Raw genomic sequence first — 12,929 nt, forward strand, 5'->3', positions numbered from 1 at the left:
GATCCATTGTATGGATGTTTGTTTTTGTTACCCTTTCATCTATTGATAGATATTTGAGTTGTCTCCACCTTTTGGCTATTGTTAAGTAGTGCTGTCAGGAACATCTGTGTGAAAACATGTTTTCTATCTTTTGAAGTATATACATAAGAGTGGAATTGTTGGGACACATGCTGATTGTCATGATTAACTTTCTGAGGAACTGCCAAACTGTTTTCAAAACTATTTTACATTTCTTTTTTTTTTTTTTTTTTTTCGGTCTTTTTAGGGCCACACCTGCTTCTTATGGAAGTTCCCAGGCTAGGTGTCCAATCAGAGCTGTAGCTGCCGGCCTATGCCACAGCCACAGCAATGCCAGATCCAAGCCATGTCTGCAACCTCCACAGCTCACTGCAAAGCCAGATCCTTAACCCACTAAGCAAGGCCAGGACTGAACCCATATCCTTATGGATACTAGTCAGGTTCATTACCACTGAGCCACGTATTTTAATTCCATTTATATGACATGTCCATGGGTAAATAGGTAAATCTATAGGGACAGAAGGCAGATTAGTGCTTGTCAGGAAGGAGAAGTGGGTTCTGACTGCTTAATGGCTATGAAATTTCCTCCCCGTTTTACATTTCTATTAACATTTTACAGGTATTGAGAGTTCTCCACATCCTCCCCAACACTTGTTTGTGTTGTTTTGGTTAAATTATACCGTCCTAGTGGGTCTGAATGGTACCTCATTGTGGTTGGATCTGCATTTTCCTGGGGACTAATGTTGAGCATATTTTCATGTACTTGCTGGCCATAAATATCCTTTTTTGGAGAAATGTTTATTCAAGTCCTTTGCCCATTTTTTAATTGGGGTATTTGTCTTTTTGTTCAGCTGTAGGAGTTCTTCATATATGTGGATACTAGACTCCTGTCAAATAAGTGATTTACAAATATTTTCTCCTGTCTGTAGGTTGCCCTTCACTTTCCTTTCTATGGAAATATAGTTCATTTACAATAATAGCTGTACAATATAACAACTAATATTGTGTTAGTTTCAGGTGTACAGCATAGTGATTCAGTTATACATATTCATATATCCATTTTTTTTCAGAATCTTGTCCCATGTAGGTTATAACAGAATACACAGTAGAGTTCCCTGTGCTATACAGTAGGTCCCTGTTGATTATCTATTTTATATATAGTAGTGTGTATATGTTAATTCCATATTCCTGATTTATCCCTCCCATCTCCTTCCCCTTTGATAACCATAAGTTTGGTTTTGAAATCTTTTGAGTATGGCCCTTTTAACAATATTAATTCTTCCAATCTAAGAGCATGGTGCATCTGTCCATTTCTTTGAATCATTTTCAGTTTCCTTTATCAATGTTTTGTAGTTCTCAGCATGTAAGTCTTTCACCTCCTTGGTCAGCTTTATTCCTAAGTATTTTTTTGATGCAATTTTAAAAGGGAATTTTTTTTTACCTTTCCCTTTTTGATATCTCACTGATAGTGTAAAGAAATTTAACAGATTTCTATATGTTAATCTTGTGTCCTGCTACCTTGCTGAATTCATTTACCAGTTCTAATATTTTTTGTGTCGTCTTTAGGGTTTAGAGTATCATGTCATCTGCATACATAACAGTTTTACCTCTTCTCTTCCAATCTGAATACTTTTATTTCTTTTTGTTATCTGGTTGCTATGGCTAGGACTTCCAATACTGTGTTCAATAGAAGTTGTCAGAGTGGGCATCTTTGTCTTGTTCCAGATTTTAGTGGGAAGTCTTTCAGCTTTTCACCATTGAGTATTATGTTGGTTGTGAGTTTGTCATAAATGGCTTTTATTATGCTGAGATATGTTCCCTCTTTGACCACTTAGGTGAGAGTTTTTATCATGAATGGATGCTGAATTTTATCAAATACTTTTTCTACATCTATTGAGATGATCATGTTGTTTTTGGTTTTTATTTTGCTGATATGGTGTATCACATTGCTGGATTTGCATACGTTGAAACATCCTTGTGACCCTGGAATGAATCCAACTCAAGCATGGTGTATGATCCTATTTATGTGTTGTTGGATTCGGTTTGCTAATATTTTGTTGAGTTTTTTTTTGTTTTTTTTTTGCCTCTGTATTCATCAAAGATAATAGCCTGAAATTTTCTTGTTGGTAATGTCTTTGTCTGGTTTTTGGTATCACAGTGATGATGGCTTCATAGAATGTCTTTGGGAGTGTTCCCTTCTCTTCAATATTTTGTAAGAGTTTAAGAAAGATCAGTATAAGTTCTTCTCTGTATGTTTGATAGAATTCCACTGTGAAGCCATTGGGTCCTGGAATTTTGTTTGTAGAAAGCTTTTTAATTACAGATTCTATTTCACTTCCAATGATAGGTCTGTTCAAATCATCCTTTAGTCCTTGATTCAGTTTTGATGGGCTGTATGTTTCTAGAAATTTGTCCACTTCATCTAGGTTGTCCTATTTGTTGGCATATAATTGTTCATAGTATTCTCTTGCTTTTTTTGTTTTGTTTTGTTTTGTTTTGTTGAGTTTTAGGGCCATGTCTACAGCATATGGAAGTTCCCAGGCTAGGGGTTGAATTGGAACTACAGCTGCCAGCCTACACCACAGCCACAGAAACGTGGGATCTGAGCGACATCTGCAGCCTAAACCACAGCTCACAGCAACACCGGATTCCCCAACCCACTGAGCAAGGCCAGGGATCAAACCTGCATCCTCATGGATACAAGTCAGATTCATTTCCATTGCGCCACAACAGGAACTCCCCATAGTATTCGCTTACGATTTTTTTTTTTTATTTCTGCAGTGTCAGTTGTATTGCTCCTCTTTCATTTCTTTTTTTGTTTATTTGGGCTCTCTGTTCTTGGTGAAACCAGCCAGAGGTTTGTTGATTTTGTTTATCTTTTCCAAAAATCAGCTCTTGGTTTTATTGATTTTTTTCTGTTTTTTTTTTTTCAATCTCTATTTTATTGATTTCCTCTCTGATACTTATTATTTATTTACTTCTGCTGGCTTTAGGTTTTGTTGGTTCTTCTTTTTCTAACTCTTTTAGGTGGTTAGGTTGGGTTGTTTATTTGAGATATTTCTTGGGTCTTGAGGAAGACTTGTATCACTCTGAACTTCCCTCTAAGGAATGCTTTTGCTGCTTCTCATAGATTTTGCATGGTTGTAGTTTCATTGTCATTTGTCTCAAAGTATTTTAAATTTCATCTTTGATTTCATTATTAACCCAATTTTTTAGTAGCATGTTGTTTAGTCTGAATGTAGTCTTTTTTTTTTTCCTTATTTTATCTTTCTGTGGTTGATTTCAAGTTTCTTTTTTCTTTTTCTGTCTCTTAGGGCTGCACACGTGGCATATGGAGGTTCCCAGGCTAGGGGTCCATTCGGAGCTGTAGCTGCCAGCCTGTGCCACAACCACAGCAACGTGGGATCTGAGCTGTGTCTACAACCTACATCACAGCTCATGGCAACGCCAGATCCTTAACCCACTGAGTGAGGCCAGGGATCAAACCTGCATCCTCATGGATGCTAGTTGGGTTTGTTAACCGCTAAGCCACGACAGGAACTCCTTGACTTCTGGTGTCAATCTTGGCACCTTTGTAAAAAAAAAAAATTAAATGCCTTAGTGGTATAGGTTTATTTCTGTACCCTCAAGTCTATTCCATTGGTCTATTCATCTGCCCTTTTGCCAGTATCACACTGCTTTAATTACTGTAGCTTTGTATTAAGTTTTGAAGATGAGATATATGAGTCCTCTTCATTATTTTTCAAGATTATTTTGGCTGTTTGCTGTCCCTTATAATTCCAAATGAATCTTAGGATCAGCTATTTCATTTGTTGGGGAAAAAAAGGTGACTGGAATATTGATAGGATTATACTGAATCTGGAGATTATTCTGAAGAATATTGCCTTCTTAACAATATCACATGTTTGAATCCATGAACACAGAGTATTGTTTGATTTTTTTTTTAGGTGTTCCTTTATTGATTTTCACAGTGTTTTGTAATGTTCACTGTGCAAGTTATGCTTCTCCTTGTTAATCCATAAAAAACATTTCAGTGTTTCCCAAAGTGTTTTATTGTTTTTAATGGTATTGCAAATGGAATTTTTTAATTTCATTTTTAGATTGTTCGTTGCTAGTGTGTAGAAATACAATGGATATTTATAAATTGATTTTGAATCCTGCAAATTTACTGAATGTACTTACTAGTATTTTTTTTGTATTATTTAGAAATTTATACATGTAAGATATAGATTCTATACACTTTTAAAATGTATACCTTCATATTTAATTTTCTTAGGAATTATTATAAATAGCATTATCATCTTAATTTGATTTTCCACAAATTGATTCTTAGACTATTGAAATATTATTGACTCTGTGTTAATAATATTTCCTTTTACCTTGTTGAATTCATTTGTTAATTCCAGGAATTTTTTGTAAAGACTCCTTGGGTTATGCAGACAGTCATATCATCTCTGCAGGCAGGGACAATTTTATTTTTCCTTTCAAATTTGTATATTTTCCCCCTTTGCCTCATTGCAGTAGCTAGGAATTTCAATGCTGTGTTGAATATAAGAGTGGAAAAAGTGCATATCCTTGCCTTCTTCCCTGTTGTAATAGGATATGTTTCAATCTTTCACCCTTAACTATAAGGCTAGCTGCAGAATTTTAAATAGAATTAGTTGATAAACTTCCTCTCTATTCCTAGTTTGCTGAGATTTTTTTTCAAAATCATAAATGTGTGTTAGATTTTTTTTCATAAGCTTTTTCTGTGTCAATTGATCATTTTGTTTTTTCCTCTTTAGCCTCTTGACATGATAAATTATACTGAGTTTCAGTATGTTGAATCAGCCTTGTCTACCTAGAATAAATCCCACTTGGTCATGCAGTATACATGAAACATATAATTTTTATACATTGCTAGATTAATTTGCTAATATTTTGTTGAGGTCTTTTGCACCTAAGCTCATGAGAGATATGGAACTGGGGTTTTCACTTTTGTTCTGTTTTTCAATAGTTTTGGTATCAGGGTAATGTGAACCTCATAAACTGAGTTAGGGAGTATTCACTCCTTTTCTGTATTCTTGAACAGACTGTATAAAATTGGTATTCTTTCTGAAGTCTACTTTGATATTAATATCACTACTTTTTTAAAATTAATGATTACATATACCTTTTTTCATCCTTTTTTTTTTTTTTTGTCAACCTGTCATTGATTTGAGGTGAATTTCTTATAGGCATATTGTTGGATCCTTTTTACTTTATCCATTCTGCTTATCTTTGCTTCTTTTTTAATTAAAAAAAAAATTTCTTTTCATGGCTGCACCTGCAGCATATGGTAGGTAGTTCCTGGGCTAAGGGTCAGTCGAAGCTGCAGCTGCTGGACTGTACCACAGCCACATCAACACTGGATCTGGGCTACATCTGCGACCTACAGTGCAACTTGCAGCAACATCAGATCCATAATCCATCAAGCGAGGCTAGGGATGGAACCTGTATCCTCATGGACACTACGACCGGTTCTTAACCTGCTGAGCCACAATGGGAACTCTATCACTGTCTTTTAATTGGTGTATTTTGACACTTAACATTTGAAATAATTATTGTGTTAGGGCTTAAGTCTGTCATTTTGTTTTCTGATCGTTCCATTTCTCAATATTCTTTCTGTCAGTTACATGAGTTTTTAGAATTCCATCATAATTTATTTATAGTATTATTAATATATTGTTCTGTATGGTTTTCATGGTGGTTGCTAAAAGTATTGCATACATAACTTATCACAGTCTACTGTTATCAACATTTTACCACTTCCAATGAACTGTAATAATTTTACTACCACTGAGGTTCATTTACCATCCCCACTATTAAAATACAATTGTCTTGTGTTTTCTCTACATACATTTTTTTATATAATTTTTTTATTTTCCCACTGTACAGCAAGGGGGTTAGGTTATCCTTACATGTATACATTACAATTACATTTTTCCCCCAATACATACATTTTTTGAAGTACATTCAGTTGATTTAAAATATTATGTTAGTTCCAGCTATACAGCACAATGATTCAATATTTTTAGAGTTTACACTCCATATAAAGTTATTATAAAATAATGGCTATATTTCTCACTATGCTGTGCTTATCTATTTTATACTTAGTGGTTTGTACCTCTTAATCCCCTTTCCCCTATCTTGCCCCTCTCTCCACCCCCTCCCCACTATTAACCACTATTTTGTTCTCTGTATATTTGAATCTGTTTCTGTTTTGTTATATTCATTCATTTTATTTTTTTAGATTCCGCAAGTAAGTGAAAACATACAGTATCTATCTCTGACTTATTTCAGTAAGCATCCAGGCCTACCCATGTTGTTGTAAACAGCAAAATTTCACTCGTTTTGTGGCTGAGTATTATTCCTCTGTATGTGTATGTGTGTGTGTGTATCATATCTTCTTCATCTGTTTATCTGTTGGTATGAACAGACTGCTTCCATACCTTGACTATTTTTTTTGTCTTTCTCTCTTTATAGGGCTGCACTTGCAGCATATGGAGGTTCTCAGGCTAAGGGTCCAATCAGAGCTGTAGCCGCCATCCTACTCCAGGGCCACAGAAACGCAGGATCTGAGCCACGTCTGCAACCTACACCACAGCTCACAGCAATGCCGGATTCTTAACCCACTGAGCAAGGCCAGGGATTGAACCTGCCATGCATTATGGATGCCAGTCAGGTTTGTTAAACCTCTGAGCCACGACAGGAACTCCATACCTTGACTATTTTAAATAATACTGCCAAGAACACTGGGGGTGCATATATCTTTTTGAATTTTTGTTTTCTTTGGATATATACCCAGGAGTGGAGTTGCTGGATCATATAGTAGTTCTATTTTTAATTTTTAAGGAATCTCCATACTATTTTCCACTATGGCTGTGCCAATTTACATTGCCACCAGCAGTATACTAGGGTTGCCTTGCTCCACATCCTCACCAACATTTATTTGTTGTCTTTTTGACAATAGCCATTCTGACAAGTGTAAGAGGATACCTCACTGTGGTTTTCAATTATATTTCTCTAATAATTAGAGATGTTGAATACATTTTAAGGTTCCTGTTGGCCAGCTGTATATCATCTTTGGAAAAATGCCTATTCAGGTTCTCTGCTCTTTTTTAATTGAGTTGTTTGCTTTTCTGATACTGAGTTGTATGAGCTATTTATATATTTTGGATATTAACTGTATATCAGACATATCATTTTAAAACATCTTCTCCCATTCAGTAGGTTGCCTTTTCATTCTGTTGATGGTATCCTTCACTGTGCAGAAACTTTTAAGTTTGACTAGGTCCCATTCGTTTTGTTTTTTGCTTTTTTTTCCCTTGCCTGAGGAGATAGACCCCCAAAAAATTATTGCTTAGGCCTACATCAAAGAGTATACTGCCTATGTTTTCCTACTGGAGTTTTATAATTCTTGATCTTTTGAGTTTATTTTTGTATATGGTGTGAGGAAATGTTTTAAACCCATTTATTTACATGTAGCTGCTCGGTTTTCCCAGCACTATTTAAGTGACTGTTTATTGTATATTCTCACCACCTTTGTAATAGATTAATTGAACATATGTGAATGGTTTGTTTCTGGGCTCTCTAATATGGCCACTTATCCATGAGTCTGTTTTTGTGCCAATACCATGCTGCTTTGATTACTGTAGCTTTGTAGAATAATGTGAAGTCAGGAAGCATGACAACTCAGCTTTGTTCTTATTTCTCAAGAATGATTTATCTATTCTGGGCCTACTGTTGTTCCATACAAATTTTAGGATTATTTATTTGTTCTTGTTCTGTAAAAAATATCATGAATATTTTGATAGGTATTACATTTAATCTGTAGATTGCTTTGGGTAGTTTAGATATTTTAACAATATTAATTCTTCCAATCCATAAATATAAGATTCCTTTCCATTTATTTGTACTATCTTCAGTTTACTTTATCCATGTCTTATAGTTTTTGAAGTATAGGTTTCTCTTCGGTTAAATTTATTCTTAGGTATTTTATTCTTTTTGATACAATTGTAAATGTGATTGTTTTCTTTCTCTTTTTCATAGTTAATTATTAGTAAATAGAAAAGCAACAGATAAATCTTGCATCCTTTAACTTTATTGAATTCATTTATTTTTGGTGGGTACTTCAAGGTTTTCTATATATAGTATCATGTCATCTTCAAATAGTGACAGTTTTACTTCTTCCTTCCTAATTAGGATGACTTTTATTTCTTTTTCTTGTCTGATTGCTATGGCTAGGACTTCCATAGTATGTTAAACAAATGTGAGAGTGGGCATTCTTGCCTTGTTCTTGATCCTAGAGGAAAGAATAGCTTTCAGGTTTTACACATTGAGTATAATAGCTATGGCTTTATCATAAGTGGGCTTTATTATGTTCAGAAATTTTTCTCTATACCAACTTTGATGAGATTCCATCAAAGTAAGATCATATAGTCTTTCTCTTTCTTGTCAGCTTATTTCACTTAGCATAAAGCTCTCAAGGTCCATCAATGTAAATTTTTAATTTTAGCTATTTTTCAGTCTTAATGTTTCAGTTTCATTCTTTTTTGTATATATTTCCCTGATGTTATTTTCCATTCATTTCACACTTACTTCTTATAGCAGTTATGTCAGCTTCTTTTAAAATCCTTTGTAATTCCAACACTGCCATCTGTTGATTGCCTTTCCCTTACAAGTTATTGAGATTTTCATATTTCTTTGTATATCAAATAATGTTGGATTGTATCTTGGACATTTTGAATATTATGAGACTTTGGGCCTTATTTAGTTTCTATGGAAAATAATAATTAAGTTTTTAAGGCAACTGATCCAGTTTAGGCTACAAGTTTTTACTGGCCTTCAGTGGCTATGTTTCATATGTCAGCTCAGTTTTCAAGGTGTTTTCCATGCTATTTGGATAAAGTGGATCACCAATCTGAGACCTGCAAAATGTCATATCCCATAATTTGTTCTCAAAGACTTTAGTATTCTGTTGAGCGTCAGATCCACTCAAGCACAGTTTGAGGTTAAGTGCAGGACTTCACAAACAACTTTATGGTATCATTTTCTGCATTCTTTTAGACACTTCTTGGCTTCCAGGGGTTCCCCTGTTCCAAATCTTTTTGCTAAAAAGCTAGGTTTTAATTTCTCCACTCTTCCATATTCTTCCTGCTACTATGCCTGCTTCAGGAGCCAAGTGGCAGGAGAACAGAGAAAAAGTAGGGATTCTCCCCTTGCTCTTGGGGCTACAGTTCCCCTGGTCATAAATGATTCCCTCTCTCAGGGTTTTAGGTGCCTTCCTGGCCATCACTGCCATATGCTATGGTGGGATTTCCTGAATGTCAGGGGTGGGATGAAATGACAACATAGAGGATTTTCCCATTTCCTCATACCCTTGGGGTCCCTTTTCCCTTTCTTCAAGCCAAAGAGGGCTTCTTCTGGAGTGCTTTTTGTCCATACCCAGTTTTATGCTGCTGTCAAGTTCAGGCCAGAGGATACCACAGGGACCACAAAAAAAGGAAACTCACCTGAGGATTAGTATAACTTCAAATACTGGCTTCCTTCCCCAACCCACCAGCTACAATTTAGAGAGTAAATTTCAGAGTAAGTTACCTGGACTACTTTCAGAGTCCAGGTAACTAATTACCTGGACTACTTTCAGAGTCCAGGTAACTGACTTATACATCTGTCCAAGGTTTTTAGTTGTATCCAAATGGAAGAGATGTAGTGGGGTATCTTACTTCCATCTTAATCCTTATTTGTATATTTATGTTTTCATAAATCATTAGAAGAATCTTCTAAGCACTGTTTAATTTGTGTAGAATACAAAAAAAATGGAACATTTATTTGAATACCTGGCACAATTTTTAAGTAAATTTGATAACTTTATAAAGTAGACAAAATCTGGAGGGGCCAAGTGTATTTCTGGATAATGGGATGATAAAGAAAGGGACAAGAAGTTCCCACTGTGGCTCAGCGGTAACATACCTGACTAGTATCCATGAGGATCCATGTTCAGTCCCTGGCCTTTCTCAGTGAGTTAAAGGTCTAGTGTTGCTGTGAGCTGTGGTATAGGTGGTGGTTGTGGCTCAGATCCCATGTTGTTGTGGCTATAGTGTAGGCTGGCAGCTGTAGCACTGATTCAGCTCTTAGCCTGGGATCATCCATATGCCACAGGTGTAGCCCTTTTTTAAAAAAGGCAAAAAAAAAAAAAGAAGGGACAATACCTTTGCCTTCCCAAGACACCATGAAACACTGGTTCTTACTGTCTAAGGGTGTCTGTCTTATGATGGTGTTAGGGATTTCATGGGTTGCATTTTAATTAAGCACCCCAACAAGAAGATAGCTAGAACAAAGATTTGCCTTTGGAGAAATGTCAGGCTGTGTGGCTGACCAGCTGGGGTAATTTGGGAGTTTGGATATCTTGTTGGATGACAACCTATTCTGCCATGGTTACCACATATGGCCATACAGGATGCAGACGACTGACCCCAAGACAAGCCTTTCTTTTTTTTTTCTATGTATTTTGAAGTCAATAGCACCTCCCAGAGCTGTGTGCATTAAGGTTGCATGCTCTTCTCACAGGAAAAGTCCTGGGCAATTAGAAAAGTAGAATGTGGCAATGAACATGTCATCTCTTTTCTTCATTTACTCTCTGCCTCTTTCCTCCTCTCCCAGTGTTGGAGGAAGATGACCATGACCTCTTCAGAGTCTCTGAATATCCCTAGAAGAAGCCATCCATTCTCCCTGAGTGCCCCGACAGGACTGAACCACATAGGCTGGCCAGAGCACACACCTGATATTGGTGAGTTACATGCCTGTCTTTTATCTCACACTCGGGTGCCCTGGCAAGAAGGACAAGATGTGACAGCACATTGTTGACAGCTATGTTTACTAGTCTGGCAGAAATAGCTTGAATGTGAGAAATAAAACCATTGTCTTCTACCCCTTCAATGAGCAAGAGGTCCCTATAGGGAATTCTTGGCCTGAGGAAGATTCCATTATTGAATCCCTTAATCTGGCTCCCTTCCTTTATTTTGAGCAGAACTACTGACCATCCCTTGGGACTTGTAATACGGTATAACTTACAGAAGAAAGAATTACATATATAATTGTCTTTAATCTAGGGATGAAACATAGGTGTTTTCCCTTCTGGGGGACAAGCCTCTACCTTGAGTTTTATGACAGTCTCCCTGAGATTATATTTAGATTTAGATCTAGATTTAGATTTAGATATCTCAAAATCTATGGCAAACAGCATCATATCACATATTTGTCTATAAAAAGGCTGATTTTTTTTTTGCCAGAAGGAAACTGGGAGCTCAGTGAGAGCAAGGATGGGACTGTTTCAAAGTCACTTTTTTTTTCTCAAGCCAATTTTATCCTTATTGTATCTTGTGGCTGATTTCCCTAGTCTAGATTTCCATATGAATGGAATCATGTATGATCTGGTCTTTTGTGATTGGTTTCTTTTACTTAGAATGTTTTCAAGGTGCATCCATGTCATCACTTGTTTCATTCTGTTTGATGACCAAATAATATTCCATTGTATGGATATACCACAACTTGCTTATCCATTCATCCACTGGTGGTCATTTGGATTTTTTCCATGTTTTGTCTTTTATGAATAATGCTGCTGTAAATATTCATGTACAAGTTTTAGTGAAGACACGTTTTCATGCATATACCTGGGAGTACAACCATCAGGTCTTGACTTATTAACTCTTGATGTTAACTCTTAAATTATTGGAAGAACTGCTAAACTAGTTTTTGAAGCAGCTGCACCATTTTACATTCCTGGTGTAATTTCTCTAGCATCCACATCCTTATCAACTATTTTTTATCGGACCCTTTTTTTTTTTTTTTTTTTTTTTTTTTTTGTCTTTTTGCCATTTTCTTCTTGGCATATGGAGGTTCCCAGGCTAGGGGTCGAATCGGAGCTGTAGCCACCAGCCTACACTAGAGCCCCAGCAATGTCAGATCCAAGCCGCATCTGCGACCTACACCACAGCTCACAGCAACGCCAGATTGTCAACCCACTGAGCAAGGCCCGCAACCTCATGGTTCCTAGTCGGATTTGTTAACCACTGCGCCACGGTGGGAACTCCTATCGGATTTATTGATTCTAGTCTAACTAGTGGGTCAAAATGGTATCTCACTGTGGTTTTGGTTTGTATTTCTCTTTTCATGGCCTGACTGGCCATGTGTATGTCTTGAGTTAGAAGTATTTAACGGTGTGGGATCAGATGGGATGGTGGAGGAGTAAAGCATGGCATTCGCCTTCTCCCACAAACACATTAAAAAAAAAGTCTACATGTAGAACAAGTTGCACAGAACATCTACTGAATGCTGGCAGACCTTAAACCTCTAAAAATGGCAAGAAACCCTCCATGTAACTGGGTAGAACAAAAGAAAAAAAGAGGAGTAGGGGAAGGAATCAGGATGGGACTAGCACTTCTGAGAGGAAGCTGTTAAAGAAGAAAGGAACCCACACCCTGGGAAGCCTCCTGACAGGGAGATCAGCTGAGAAAGAGGGACCTCAAAGCCTCAGAGAAAAGCAAAGCAGCTGAACTAAGGAAGGCAAAGCAGAAAGAGAGCCTTTTTCTCTCTCACAAACCATCAGTACCACCTCCCAGGACACTACAACCTGAGACACCCGGGCAGGAGCTGGATGCTGAGACTCAGGCTCTGGAGGTCAGTTCCAGGGAGGGACTAGGGTTGGCTGTATGGAGACAGCCAGAGGGACTAGAAAGTGGTGCACCAAGGGCTGGGGAGCCAAGCACCATAGCTAAAAGAACCTGGGAGGTAGTCTGGGCCCGCAAAAGAAGCAAGGCACCATTGTTGGGGAGGGTAAGTGGAGGAGGGGCAGACTGCCATAGCAGTATCTTTCTCTGCACAGACACAGA

The 12,929-nt window shown here is 37.0% G+C and overlaps 1 protein-coding gene across 2 annotated transcripts in view; it reads left to right on the top strand.

Moving 5' to 3' along the window:
* The window catches only part of ARHGEF4 (Rho guanine nucleotide exchange factor 4), a 117,863-nt gene that overhangs the window by 2,108 nt on the left and 102,826 nt on the right, over positions 1-12,929 (top strand). The window contains exon 2 of one of the 2 annotated variants that reach the window (XM_021075746.1): positions 10,702-10,828. In XM_021075746.1, coding sequence (XP_020931405.1) covers positions 10,702-10,828 — 127 coding nt within the window. Of the gene's footprint in view, positions 1-10,208; positions 10,829-12,929 lie in introns of those variants that run through there. The other variant, XM_021075745.1, reaches the window with a different exon arrangement.

The sequence above is a fragment of the Sus scrofa genome, chromosome 15, assembly GCF_000003025.6.
Source record: "Sus scrofa isolate TJ Tabasco breed Duroc chromosome 15, Sscrofa11.1, whole genome shotgun sequence".
Taxonomy (NCBI): domain Eukaryota; kingdom Metazoa; phylum Chordata; class Mammalia; order Artiodactyla; family Suidae; genus Sus; species Sus scrofa.